General features: G+C 48.1%; 1 protein-coding gene across 3 annotated transcripts in view; it reads left to right on the plus strand.

Annotated features, from left to right (window-relative positions):
• Window positions 1–2174: 2174 nt before the first annotated feature.
• ICA1 (islet cell autoantigen 1) overlaps window positions 2175–14436 on the plus strand; it is a 28530-nt gene continuing 16268 nt past the window's right edge. For 2 of the 3 annotated variants that reach the window (XM_032951662.2, XM_032951664.2), the window contains exons 1-7: window positions 2175–2387; window positions 3984–4053; window positions 5434–5605; window positions 9465–9537; window positions 10146–10269; window positions 10896–11094; window positions 13222–13347. In XM_032951662.2, the coding sequence (XP_032807553.2) occupies window positions 4046–4053; window positions 5434–5605; window positions 9465–9537; window positions 10146–10269; window positions 10896–11094; window positions 13222–13347 (702 nt within the window). In that variant the 5' untranslated portion in view covers window positions 2175–2387; window positions 3984–4045. The remainder of the gene's footprint in view (window positions 2388–3983; window positions 4054–5433; window positions 5606–9464; window positions 9538–10145; window positions 10270–10895; window positions 11095–13221; window positions 13348–14436) is intronic. The other variant, XM_032951663.2, reaches the window with a different exon arrangement.

Consider the following 14436-nt stretch of genomic DNA (forward strand, 5'->3'; position numbering starts at 1 on the left):
ATGCTCCTGCTGTTGTGGAGTGACTCATGCAGCCAGCTATGGCTGAGGCTGCAGGGTTTGGTGGTACATGTTGTTTATGTCGTTTATTGTGAAATTTCGGTCACAGTTCCTATGATCACTGTTACATTGCTTTTATGGCTTTATATTGGTGATTTCGAAAAGTTTTTTTGGTTTGGCCATGTTCTGTTGTAGTACGGAGTTAGAATGATGTCTTTAATCTAAGTTGTCTTGTGGTTGTTGTTGTTGTTTGACTTGCATCCCACTGGGATTTTTGCACAGCGTTCGTGTACGGTGCTTTTTTTTTTCTGGAAAACTTTGCAGTTTTTTCCTGGATTTTTCTGTTTGCGCACAGTCACATAGTCACTTTAAGACGTTTTCTTGTTCATGTTTTTGTTTGTTGCGGTTGCACCCGATTCAAGAGCCGAATGGCTCACAGGGCTATACCAAATAAATGAAACTGAAAACTGTGCCGCTGCTGCCACTGTGCTGCTGCTGCCATTGTGATGGTGGTGGTGGTGACACTGTGTGGGTGGTGGTGGTGACACTGTGCTGGTGGTTTTGGTGACACTGTGTTGGTGGTGACACTGTGCTGGTGGTGGTGGTTGTGGTGACACTGTGTTGGTGGTGGTGGTGGTGACACTGTGTTGTTGGTGGTGGTGACACTGTGTTGTTGTTGGTGGTGGTGACACTGCCACTTTGTTGGTGGTGGTGGTGACACTGTGTTGGTGGTGGTGGTGACACTGTGTTGGTGGTGGTGGTGACACTGTGTTGTTGGTGGTGGTGGCACTGTGTTGTTGTTGGTGGTGACACTGCCACTGTGTTGGTGGTGGTGGTGGTGACACTGTGTTGGTGGTGGTGACACTGTGTTGGTGGTGGTGGTGACACTGTGTTGGTGGTGGTGGTGACACTACCACTGTGTTGGTGGTGGTGACACTGTGTTGGTGATGGTGGTGACACTGTGGTGGTGGTGACACTGTGTTAGTGGTGGTGGTGACACTGTGTTAGTGGTGGTGGTGACACTGTGTTGGTGGTGGTGACACTGTGTTGGTGGTGGTGACACTGTGTTAGTGGTGGTGGTGACACTGTGTTAGTGGTGGTGGTGACACTGTGTTGGTGGTGGTGACACTGTGTTGGTGGTGGTGACACTGTGGTGGTGGTGACACTGTGGTGGTGGTGGTGACACTGTGTTGGTGGTGACTGACACTGTGTTGGTGGTGGTGGTGACACTGTGGTGGTAGTGGTGGTGACACTGTGTTGTTGGTGGTGGTGGTGACACTGTGTTGTTGGTGGTGGTGGGGACGCTGTGCTGGTGATGGTGGTGACACTGTGTTGGTGGTGGTGGTGATACTGCCACTGTGTTGTTGGTGGTGGTGACACTGCCACTGTGTGGTTGTTGGTGGTGGTGGTGATACTGTGTTGGTGGTGACACTGGGTTGATGGTGGTGGTGACACTGTGTTGGTGGTGGTGACACTCTGTTGGTGGTGGTGACACTGTGTGGGTGGTGGTGACACTGCCACTGGGTTGGTGGTGGTGGTGACACTGTGGTGGTAGTGGTGGTGACACTGCCACTGGGTTGGTGGTGGTGACACTGTGTTGGTGGTGGTGACACTGTGTTGGTGGTGGTGACACTGTGGTGGTGGTGACACTGTGTTGGTGGTGGTGACACTGTGGTGGTGGTGACACTACCACTGTGGTGGTGACACTGTGTTGTTGGTGGTGGTGGTGACTGCCACTGTGGTGGTGGTGGTGGTGACACTGTGTTGGTGGTGGTGGTGGTGACACTGCCACTGTGGTGGTGGTGACACTGTGTTGGTGGTGGTGGTGACACTGCCACTGTGGTGGTGGTGACACTTTGTTGTTGGTGGTGGTGGTGGTGACACTGCCACTGTGGTGGTGGTGACACTGTGGTGGTGGTGACACTGTGTTGGTGGTGGTGACACTGTGTTGGTGGTGGTGACACTGTTGGTGGTGGTGGTGACACTGTGTTGTTGGTGGTGGTGACACTACCACTGTGTTGTTGGTGGTGGTGATGGTGGTGGTGGTGACACTACCACTGTGTTGTTGGTGGTGGTGGTGGTGACACTGTTGTTGGTGGTGGTGGTGGTGACACTGTTGTTGGTGGTGGTGATGGTGGTGACACGTGTCGCGTCTCGCGCGCGCTTCCGGGGGGCGTGGCGAGGGAGAGGAGAGACCGCGGCCCGGGCGAGCCGCGCAGCCTCTGGGCCGTACCCCACCTCGGCAACATCGCAATCAGTCATCATCATTATAATTATTATTTAGTTTCCTCAATTCTCATCTCGACGTGTTCTCCGCCGCCGCCCTAAATCCTCCTCGTGGGAACGCCGCTGGACAGCCGTAAGAGCGAGGCGGCTGGATGCGGTAGCAGGTGGAGCAAGACGTTGTTGTACTGTACCGCGCATCCTCGCCTCGGGCACCTTTAAAGCCATTTGGCAAACACGGGGGGAGGCTTTTTTTTGGGGTCGCGATTGTGGCTGTGGTCGGTGGCCCCATGTTTGTTCACGCGCTGTTGTCGACTCGATATTCTTTATTCGTGTACGCGTTTCGGTCTTCCGTGAGGAGTGGATCTTCATCCAGCAGTGGATGTAGACTGCCTGCGTATGATGATGATGGTGGTGATGGGTTTAGGACCCGCGCGTGGCGGGGTGGTGGTGGTGGTGTGTTAGTGCTGTGGTTTAATAGGCTGCTGCTGTTGCCGACGATGGTGATGTGGTGAGGTAGACGACAGAATTCGACCACTGACGTGAAACACGGCCCCGGCATGGTAACGTGGAGGCGCGTTACGTGTCCGTCGAGTTGCCACGTAGCGGAGGCCTCGGCGCGTTCGGGACTTGCTCCCGTCTTTAACTCGACACGTACGGCAGTGACAACGGTGTGTGTGGCCTTATAATGAACATATATATTGTAATTATCCGACGTTTCAGGCAGCGACCCTTAATCGCATAAATATACAAGCCAGTGAAGGGAGTGGATACGATGTGGAACACTGCACTTGCTAACCTGTTAAGGGCCCGGATAAGAATTGCATTTAGAAATCATTTATTTGGCGAATTTTTTTTTTTACTTGGCATATGAATAAATATATCTTATAGTAACTATTAAAGAACAGACAAACACTTCAATAGTCACAACATGGTGTAGTGTGTCTTTACTATAAGCCACCCTATGCTATACACAGTACTGTCATGTATTGTCAAGGAACACAAACTACAAATGTGTAGAAAAATTAAACAAACAAAAAAATATGTGTGTGTGTGTTTACCCCTAAAAAGCTAAACAAACAACCTTAAAGGATCAATGCTCACGAAAATAGCTTCTGAAGTACAGGCGGAGCTCAGCCTGCGTGATGCGATGTCGTGGTGGATTGATGGATCGTGAATTCGTGACCGGCAGTCGAAACCGGTTCAATGTTTGTGTATCCTTAAGCTAATTCTGCGGGTAAACATTGCTCCACTTAAGTTGTTTCTACGTCGTGGAGGAGGAACAACCCCGTTTGTACGTTGATTACTATCGTGCGTACAGATATTGTAACGATTCATACTAAATTTCGATGTAAAGCTTTCGTGACTGCAGGGATTCATATTCTTGGTTCTTTCGGTAAAGTCACCACGTAGAAGGGAAACAATAAAATAATAAAAATATAAAAATATTAAACAGTTATATTTTTATTATTTTATTGCTTCCCTTCTACGTGACTTTACCGAAAGAACCAAGAATATGATTCATACTAAAGTGTTGTTTTTAGAAAATAATTTACGGCACATGGTTTACCGTTATATGATTTCACACGGATACTGCTGGGTATTTAATGTGGTAATACATCTAACCATATGTTGCGTTAGTCTTCTGTACGATGACGTACTGCTTAGATGCAGTCATTGCTTGACAACGTAATCATGCTGCAAGGGCTTTTTATTAACTCGCCAACTCGATTGAATATGAATAACGCCTCATGTCATTGCAGGTGTTTTGCATTTAGGTAACACTCGCAAGAAAACGGCCGAGTGACATTGGACATCCATCATAATGGAACAGTAAGTCAGCTCTTTGTACATCATCATCATCCGCCATGTGTCAATCCACTGCTGCATGAAGGCCTTCCCAAACCACCGCCTGCGGTGTAACTATCCACCTAGCACCTGAAGACGAGATTGTTTCATTTCTCCGTGACCGCCACGGGCCCCCGCTTTGGGGGCCCCCGGGCTTCGACGTCACGGTTTCAGATGTAATACTTCCGGTTTAGTTTAAAGGCGTCGGGTGGCCCACACAGTGTGGGTTGCCCCGGCCCCCCCCCCCTATAGATGGCCCTGATCGTATGTGCTTAATGTAAAAATTAAAACTACCATTTCAGTGGCATAGCGACCGAGTGTGCAGGTGGTGTAACTGCACTGGGACTCGCTGGCTTTTGGGTCCCAGGCGGTGGGCTATGAAGAAACGAGAAATTGGACAGGGGACCCAATTTCATTGCACCAAGGGCCCATTCCAACCATGCTATGCCACTCCTGGTCTAGGGCTAGATTCCCAAGTTGATTAATGTACATTTTCGCCACTACATTTGGCAACATTGTTCCATTTCCAGTACCAAAATTGGGGCAAATCGCTCAGGTCACCTGTTTCAGCCATTTGTAAATACCGCGCACTATGCTCTGATTTTAGCACACTGTTATAATATTGGTGAGCGATGTCGCAATTAGTCCTTGCATTGACTAGTCTCCTGAAATGTATTCACACAACTGCCATGGCCTTCACAATGTGGTCTGGCCTTCATCCAGCAGTGGACTGACAAAAGACTGAATTATTGTTAAAAACTGTCTCAGGCAATACATTTAGGTTTCACCTACCACAGCATATCCTCCTGACGATTTCACCTGCGGTCACACTGATACGATCCCATGAAGGATGCCTCCTTCATGATATCTGTTTACAGTTTGGCCTTTTTCATGCTAATGGGGAATTTTCACTACTCATTCACCCCATGTCTAATGGTGCAGAGAGGCACGTTGGTATAATTTTCAGATGGTGTCCATATCTTCACTAAAATTTGTATTTATTCACCGCGTGACCAACCATTGTACATATGTTGAACTTATTTCGCACCGTACTTAGCCAACCGTGATAATTGGAGGTGCGGGGGAAAGACAACAAACTAAACACAAAAAGTAGTTCTAAATAAATTAGTTTTAAATGTAGTTTTAAAATGCATAGTTCCAGTGCCTTCCTAATATTGCAAGGCAGAGCATTCCAAACAGTTGCAGAAACGCACATGAAATCTCGGGATGAAGTGACCGTCTATGTTCGATGGTTAGCCAAAAGCCACTGCAAGGATGACCGGAGTTTGCGTGATGGTTTATGCTCCATGACGAGATTGTGCCACCCTCTCGCCCCTTCTCTCCGCCTTGCCTCGCTGACCACAGGGGTTACTCGCGCGAGGCCTACGACAGGCACGTGCGTAGCCAGGACCGCTCGGTGGTGAACAAGGTGCAGCAGAAGTTCTGGAGGACGAAGCAAGTGCTCATCCGGGCCACAGGCAAGAAGGAGGACGCGCACGTGGTGGCCGGAGATGCGGCACTCGACTCCAAGCTCGGGGTCAGTAGCATGGCCGCTCCAAACTTGCCGCTGGCATGAGCCACGTAGCAGGAACACTGCTGCCACCACCACTCCTGATACTGCTTTGGCTAGAAATTCCATCCAGCGGGGCCTGTGTGTAGCTGGATCCATTATAATGCAGTGGCGAGTGATATCTGAACCAGTCCTTGATATCTGAATCGGTCCCCTCCCACTTCACAAACCTGCACTGACAGCTTTGTGAAGTATGGATAATTTTTTGTGTGTGTTTGGTTTGCTGTCCTTCCCCTGCACCTCCGATTAGCACGGTTGGCTACATACGGTGCGAAAGAAGTTCAACATACATACCAAAGAACCCCTTTGACCGATATGGTGTGGGGAGGCCTTCAGTAGTAGAGTGAGAATTCGTTGTAAAGTTTAATTTTTATGAAATGATATTTTAAAAGTCAGTCATGGTTCTTACGGTAATGTGACAGGCAATATTTGCCAGCGGTATCATGCTCTTGACTTGTAAATGGTGTATAGAGAGTCCACCAGACGAAGATTGAGGGTCGACACTCTTCTTTATCTTCTTGGTTCTTTCGGTAAAGTCACGTAGAAAGGAAATAATAAAAATAAAACATAATAAAACTAAATTCTCACGACGTTTCGGCCACAACACAAGCAGCCGTCCTCAGGTGAAGAAACAGAACTGTCGGAAAGACAGCGCTCCATTGGAGCTCCATTGGAGCGCTGTCTTTCCGACAGTTCTGTTTCAGTTCTGTTTCTTCACCCGAGGACGGCTGCTTGTGCTGTGGCCGAAACGTGGTGAGAATTTTATTTTATTATGTTTTATTTTTATTATTTTATCATTTCCCTTCTACGTGACTTTACCGAAAGAACCAAGAAGATGAATCCCTGCATTCACGAAAACTTTAAATCGAAACTCTTCTTTATTTCTCGCGGGTTCATGCCGCACACGTCCACCCTGCTCCGTCCCTCTCCCAGAAGCGCCCCGATCGCCCTGTCTCCCCCGATTCGTCACCTCTCTCTTCCTTTTCTCATGACGTCATCCTGATACTATATCCTTAGATTGCGCGAGTATTTCTACCCTCGGGTCATATACGTACCAACACTACACTTGTATAAGTCGTGCGGTTATATTGGCTAGTTGGTAGTACAACAACATTAATTGTTGTCCTGTACTTCTGTGTGTCTGTGTCTGTGCCCCCTCAATTCGCCAACCAGCACTGATGAGAGTGATGAAGTATGGGCAAACAACCCCATGATAGACATGGAATGGCGAGGCTTTCATCCAGCAGTGAATTGACAAAGGGTGAAACTTGTACTTATGTACATGGCCTGATACATCTGTAGTGGTTGATTTCACTCAGACAACTTTTGTCTTTCTTCCAACACCACTTTATTTACAGTTCTCCACATGTCCGCAATGCTTCACAACTCCCTTGTAGTCACGGCTCGCTCGCCGTGCTTCACTCGACTCGCTCGCCGCCTTTGTCTCTCCAATCTCCACTTCTCCGTCAGTTCCGAAGTCTCTGTGCTTTCCCCACTGCTGGCTGCTTCGTCTCTGCTCCCCGCTTTCCGCTATCACCGTGCTCTCTCTACTGCTGGCTGCTTCGTCTCTGCTCTCCGCTATCACTGTGCTCTCTCTACTGCTAGCTGCTTCGTCTCTGCTCCCCGCTTTCCGCTATCACCGTGCTCTCTCTACTGCTGGCTGCTTCGTCTCTGCTCTTCGCTCTCCGCTATTGCTGTGCTCTCTCTACTGCTAGCTGCTTCGTCTCTGCGCTCCGCTCTCCGCTATTGCTGTGCTCTCTCCACTGCTGACTGCTTCCTCTCTGCTCTCCGCTATCACTGTGCTCTCTCCACTGCTGACTGCTTCATCTCTGCTCTCTGCTATCACTGTGCTCTCTCCACTGCTGGCTACTTCGTCTCTGCTCTCCGCTCTCTGCTATCACTGTGCTCTCTCCACTGCTGGCTGCTTCTCTCTGCTCTCCGCTCTCCGCGATCACTGTGCTCTCTCCACTGCTGGCTGCTTCTTTCCTCAGCTTCTCCACGTCCTGCCTCGTCCAGCCCCGACTCCAACTCCCCTTTCTCCTCGCGTCTCCCCAATTTATCCCCGCTCTCATTACTCTCAAATTAATTAGCCCGTGTCCAAACAACGCTCCGTGTGCCCGTGCACCTGTTACCTCGCCAGACTTCAAGACGCCACTTCAGCCCTGACAAAAACACCAGCCAATCACAGCCGTCCTTGGCTCCCCAGCTTAATTTGCCCAATCGTTACCTCATCGTCCCAACCATCGCACCTGTTTGTCCCAATATGACCCATACTGTCCTGCCCCCGCGCGATCTCACCAATTATCCCCATGCGCCTATTTATTTCACTACACATCCATATGTCTCAATGCAAGCCCTGCCTTTCTGCTTATTCCCCTCTCAGTGTGCGAAGTTATTGTGGCTAATGGTGGCTGTTCTGTATTTTATTAGCATTGATTTTTTCGATTATAGCGGGTGGGTCATGTTTACAACCTGGGCAGCATAAAATAGTCCGCTGAAGTTGATAAAGTAGGCACACACAGTTCTATATTAGTACACGTAGTGTGTCCGCAATTTGAATTGTTGAAAAAAAGTAATGAGACCGCGAAGCTGGGCATGTCCATGTTCCCTCGCGAGCGAGCACGTCTTGCTTTCCTGGAAACTTCGGCTGTCGCCAATTACATCCGGCTGGAGGTCTGAGCCACCCTTTCGCCCTGTGTTAATTTAGTTGACAAAATTAGCGACAAACGTATTCATCAACAAAGCGCGTGTTTTTTTTTACACGCTTTGTATTAACTCACTCTGTCTGTTGTATCCTCAAATCTTGTAACTCAATTTTAACCCACTTCCCAATGTGGTATCGACTGCAAACTTGGTATACTTATGTCATACTGATGACAATACTATATTCTATCATTAAAAATACAAAAAAAAATATTTTTAAACATTATTTTGCCTATGTTATGTTTCGGCTTGGCTCTTATTGTCCACGCTCAACTGACGTTGCCTGTAAATCACCACGGCCCCCTTACGTTGTGGCAAGCTTCGGGGCTACTTCCTGGAGTCGTGGAGTTCTGCCATCACTAGTACGGTACATTTCATTAAAGCGTGTTTTAAAAAAAAGTTGTTTTAAATATTACTTATTTTACTTTAGTCCACGATGCCTATGAGTGGACAGAAATCGTTAAGCTTGATGACTGCCCATGGCCGCTGTCTGCCAAAGTGTGACTTGACGAGACGAAATTAAATTTTGATTGAAAGCTTTCGTGACTGCAGTAATTCATATTCTTAGCTCTTTCGGTAAAGTCACGTTGAAGGGAAACAATAAAATAATGAAATATATATAAAACAATAAAAAATTATTGCCGTTGGTTTTTCACACCTGATGATGACCGTTTGCGTTATGGTCGAAACGTCGTGAGAATTTCTATTGTTTTATATATATATTTTATTATTTTATTGTTTCCCTTCAACGTGACTTTACCGAAAGAGCTAAGAATATGAGACGAAATTAACGACTGAATGAACGTTATCGGACTGAGGAACACTAAACATGGTAAGTTGCAATATATGCGTGTAAAATTATTTACAATTGGGTGCGAGGAATTAGAATCCCCTGAAACGAACATTTAATAATTGAGAGTGAGGTCATTGTTAGACCGCTTTAGTCGATTAGACTAAGATCATTCTTTCGTGAAATCCACAGGCTTGACTACAATTCCGTGAGTTGTCGTCGACTGGATTATGACTGCTGCTAAAATAAAAAAAAGCGTACTGCTTGACACCGCTCCAGGTTCAGTGGTGTGGCAGTTTGCATGACTGCATTAGGTTGTGCTTTCATTTTCAGGTCTTCCACTCCATACAGAGGACTTGCTTTGACCTCCTGAAGGTGGTGGAGCGCTACCAGAAGAGGCTGTGTGGTGAGTTGTTCACGCTGCGACACTTGGTGGCCTTTATAACTGACCAGTAGACATGTCTGTGTGGTGAAGTGTGATCGAACAATCTCCATGACCCGCATGGCCTGGGGAAGATGCCGTCATCCAGCATTGGTTTGACAAAGGGCTGTAAACTGCAATTACTCAGCAATACTACTGCTATGCCATTTGTAACCTTGCCTTTGCAGAGGAAGCAGCTGTGACATTGTTAGGCCCATCCTACCAGATGTCTGTGCTCAAGGCGGGGTGTGTGTGTGTGGGGGAGCGGTGGTGTAGTGGTTAGCATGCTGCGCTATGAACCTGGGTGCCCGAGTTCGATTCGGTCACAGCCAACACCAGTGACGATTATCTGATACGGTCCTGCGCCTCTGCTAGGTCGACTCAGCCTCAGATGAGTACCTGGTGCAATGTGTAAACATCGCCACTAGAGAGCCAAAGGTGGCCGGGCGTGGCGTTTGGCCACCCACCCCCTCATGTGCCGTGCCGGCCTTTATAGGTGCTCGCTAACAGCACTTGCCCCAACAGTCTTTTCAGGCTATACGGGGGATCTTTGCCTTTGTATGGTAATGCGCGCACCACCTCCTGTGTGCCAGCTCTGTCCCAGGAGGAGAATGAGATGGGCCGATTCCTCAAGCAGCAGGGGAACCAGGACAAGACACGAGCCGGGAAGATCATGCACGCTACTGGAAAGAACCTCTGCTACTCCTCCCAGCTGAGGTGGGCGACTGCCCGATCGCCTGTTGTGTTTTATGACCACGGGAGACCAGGCTGTGTGGGTGTCCGTGCGCTTTGGCCCCTGCTTCAGTGCTTTTCACAGTTGCTTTGAAACATTAAAAAGGCTTTTGGTTGGAACCTTCAAGGTTTGGCTTGAAGTCACCGAGGGAAGATATATCTTGCCTTTCTCTCGGGAAACGTAAACACATGGTCGCCGGGTGTTGTTGCCTTTTTAACTGGTTTGGCAGACTGAAGTGGGCGTCTTGCGTACGCGCGAGCGTGCATGTGTTAGTATGGTAGTGTTGTGTCGACCCGGTATCTGGGGTGGTATGTAAGCTTCAGCACTTGGGAGACGAAGGCAGATGATGGGCATGGTGCTAGCGACATCATCCCCTCGTGCTGATCTGGACTTGATAGCATTTTACCCAACAGTCTACATGGCTACGGGGGGGGGGGGGGGGGGGGATATTCGTGTGGCTGCGTGTGTGTGTATGTTCTCACGCAAGTGTGCGTGTGCGGAAACATGTTCAATCGCCACCATTGTCCACGTTCTGTCCACTGCTTGATGATCATTCAGTATTACAGATGAAATTGTCACCTCTGATATGGCATCGTATGTTTCGCCTCAGGCTGAGCCTGCGCCACCCGCTGTCGCGGCTCTACCAGGACGTGCACACGTTCCGCTGCCGCGCCGTGGCCGACACGTGGCTCACGATGCAGCGCATGGAGGAGGCGCGCACAGAGTACCGCGGGGCGCTGCTCTGGATGAAGGATGTCTCGCAGGAGCTCGACCCCGACACCTACAAACAGCTCGAGAAGTTCCGGCAGGTGCGGCCCGCCCGCCCGCCCGCCCGCCCGTCTGCCCGCCTGGCTATGCAACCCGTTTGGATATCTGTGCAATAAAAAAAAATGTCTGGTACAGTTGCGGCTTGCAATTGGAAGAAAGCGAGTTAAAATCCTGGGGCCTGAGCATCCAATGGATTGCGCAGTTCCATATGATACATAAACCAAGCCTTTGTCCTCTCTCCGATTCCCTATGGATTTTACGTGAATGGAATTGCATACATTTCATGAGAACTTAGGGACAGATGGGACCACTCTTAATTAAGTCTTCCATTATTCTCGTCCACACATGCGCACACACATCAACACTCACAAACACACACCCAAAACAAACACGTGTGCACAATCCCCTACAAATAATCCCCACACAAACATGATCTGTCACAAATAGATCAAGAAAAAGTTTCTCAATATAGCCTTTGAACAGACTGTTCACACGATAGATGTATAAAAGGAAAAACAAACAGAAAAAACACTCAAACAATTATATACAAGCGTTCTTAACACACTCGCACAGTTAATTGCACAAAATCACACTCGTATCACTTTAAAAAAACACGTATAATATAAAGATGCAACTTACTTCAGCCACAGCCCGACAACGCACGGAGCAATGACATCAAGGCATCCATGTTGCACAATTCCTGCTATTACAACAACGGCATCCATGTTGTGTATCAGAATTGTCTTCCTGGCAGCTGATTGGCTGGTGTTGCTGGAATGATGACATAATCCCTAGCAAACACTGATGCGTGCCCAGTTTTGCGATCTGGCTGGGATGCGTGTAATGCCTCCGTTTCGGATGCCTACGTGATTCGCTGTCTGGCAGATTTTATACATATTTTCAAGACTGAGGCTCCTGCTCAGAGTGGCTCAACTCGACACCTCCTTGGATGATGGAGGGGATGATTGGTTTCGTCAACCCCCAATCAGGATTTTTTTTATTATCTTGCGACCTTAAGAATACGTTCCGCTCGCTCTACTTCTGAGCTTTTCGGCTAAATTAAATTTTACAGTACGTGCATTTACTAAAAACGTAGTCATTTGAGTGGGGTTCATGTGTAGTATGTGAGAGAAATGTTCAGGTTAGCTGGCTTTCTTTTCCTGTCTCAGAGAAGATTTCTCTTTTTTTAAAGTTTTGGAGTTTGCGATGTCGTTCGGACAAATGACCATGAGGCAAGGCACAGTGTTGGTTTAATGATGTCTAACTGTACAAGAAAAGCATATTACTGCAGTGTGTCACTTTACAACATAGCACAGAGTGCCAACCAAAACATTTCAAAATCCCCGTCTCTTCCTCCCTTTGTGTTGGACACGTAGCCATATTCAGGACTATAATTATGATGATCTAACTGGTTTATTTATACTGTACTTGTTTAACGTTAATCAGAATCAAACAGAGTCCAATTGAAATGTACAGCACACTGTAAAGTGCAGATTTACCTGAATATTTTTAGGTTTCAAATAATGTGTCGTTTTCAGTGAATCACTTGTTTTGCCACATTTATCTTCCAAATTGCGGAATCACCATCACGTCATGTGATGAAGATGTTTACATTTCAAGTGTAGCTCGCCCTACGTTTGAGAATGGCCTTTGGAAGGTGACATCAGAGAATTACTTCTGAGGTCTTTTCAGTCGCCACTTATCTACGCGAGAGGTTGCGGTCCTTCTCACATGCCGTGCTGTAGGGATGCTGATCACAGGGTAATGACACTGAAAAATATAAACTATTCCGAATTGACTGCATTTTTTTTTTACTTTGTTTTTTTTCAGTCAACAGAGTACAGATCAAGACCATACAATCACGATGTTTCAGTACCCTGGTTCGTCTGAAAACCCGGATTCGAACCTAGGGTCTCATCAGTGCCCACTACGTGCTCCGACACAGTAATAATTAGCCTATTGAGCCACCTGGCCAGCTCAGATGAGTCTTGTTTTGAAGCTGCTATTATCTCTCGGGTGACTTGGGCAAAACATGCACCATTGAGCTGCAAATTGACGCGCAAAACGTTGAGGAGCCACCTTCCGACCGATCGTGGCCACCGATCGTGACCACGCGCAACGCCCTCCGAGGTGAACTCCTCTCGTGCGTGCGCTCCCCCCTCTTGCAGGTGCAGACGGAGGTGCGAGCTAGCAAGATGCGCTTCGACAAGCTCACCAATGATGTGTGCCAGAAGGTGGACCTGCTGGGGGCGAGTCGCTGTAACCTGCTCTCCTCAACGCTCACCGCCTACCAGGTGAGGAGCGGCCGCCAATGCGCTTCACCCCTGGTGCCGTGGTCAGGTAGTGTGGCTCGTAGCCGTGGAAATCTGCATAGTTGATGCCCCCCCCCGACTTAAAGTAAACTCAACTTTTTATTTTGCCAGGTAAAGCCCACAGCTTAAAGGTCGCGGTCTGAGCTTGGCTGTGTTCGCTCCAGCGCTGTCCTCCAGACAGTCTCGTCCCTTCACCTGATGAAGGCCACTTGTGTTGTGGCCGAAACGTCGTGAGAATTTTATTGTGTTATTTTATTAATTTATTATTTTATTCTCATTCTACATGACTTTACCGAAAGAACCAAAAGAAAAAAGCCCACTGAGTTATATAGTTCTTTTTCAGAAGCGGCATGTTTCTAAATGTGGAGGTTAAATCCGGAGGACGCGGAGACATCCACTCGGCTAGGGGGAAAACATGCAATAAACAGCAGGCGTTAGGGTCAGAATCGAACTCACGACCTCCTGTATACCAGGCGAGGTATTTAACATCTCGCCACCGTGGCACCCATGTATTCAGATTGCCTGACTAAATCGCTTTGAATGCTGCCGAGCTCATCAGATCTCGGAAGCTAGCCAGGGTTGAGCCAAGACCTTAGTGCTGAGACGGGGCGACTCACCGTACCTAAGGCTGCTGTAGAGCTACTTGGTCAGCAGAGGGTGCAGTGCAGTAAAATTCACTCTTGTCATGCTCCCAACGTCTGCTCCCCGCCAGCACTGACCAAATGCATGGTGTATGTATGTTGAACTTCTTTCACACCGTACGTAGCCAACCCTGCTAACTGGAGGTGCGAGGGAAGAACAGCAAACTAAACACAAAAGGCAGTTCGGAAGAAACGAATTTTCAATGTAAAAAAATTGTTTTCAATTAGAGGTATAGTTAGAGATATCCACAACCCGCATGGTATTGCAAGGCCCTAATCCTGCAGTGGATTCATGAAGGGCTGTACAATTGGCATGCGAGTCAGTTGTGACCGCTACATTAAGAGGGGATGTTACTTGAAAGCCAAATTGGCTGCTCGTGGGGCTGATGGGGATGTTAGTGGTGTCTTTTCTCCCTGTGCCTGCCCCTTG

This window comes from Petromyzon marinus, chromosome 10, assembly GCF_048934315.1.
Source record: "Petromyzon marinus isolate PM22_M1 ecotype Great Lakes invasive population chromosome 10, UKy_Petmar_22M1.pri1.0, whole genome shotgun sequence".
NCBI classification, from domain to species: Eukaryota; Metazoa; Chordata; class Hyperoartia; order Petromyzontiformes; family Petromyzontidae; genus Petromyzon; species Petromyzon marinus.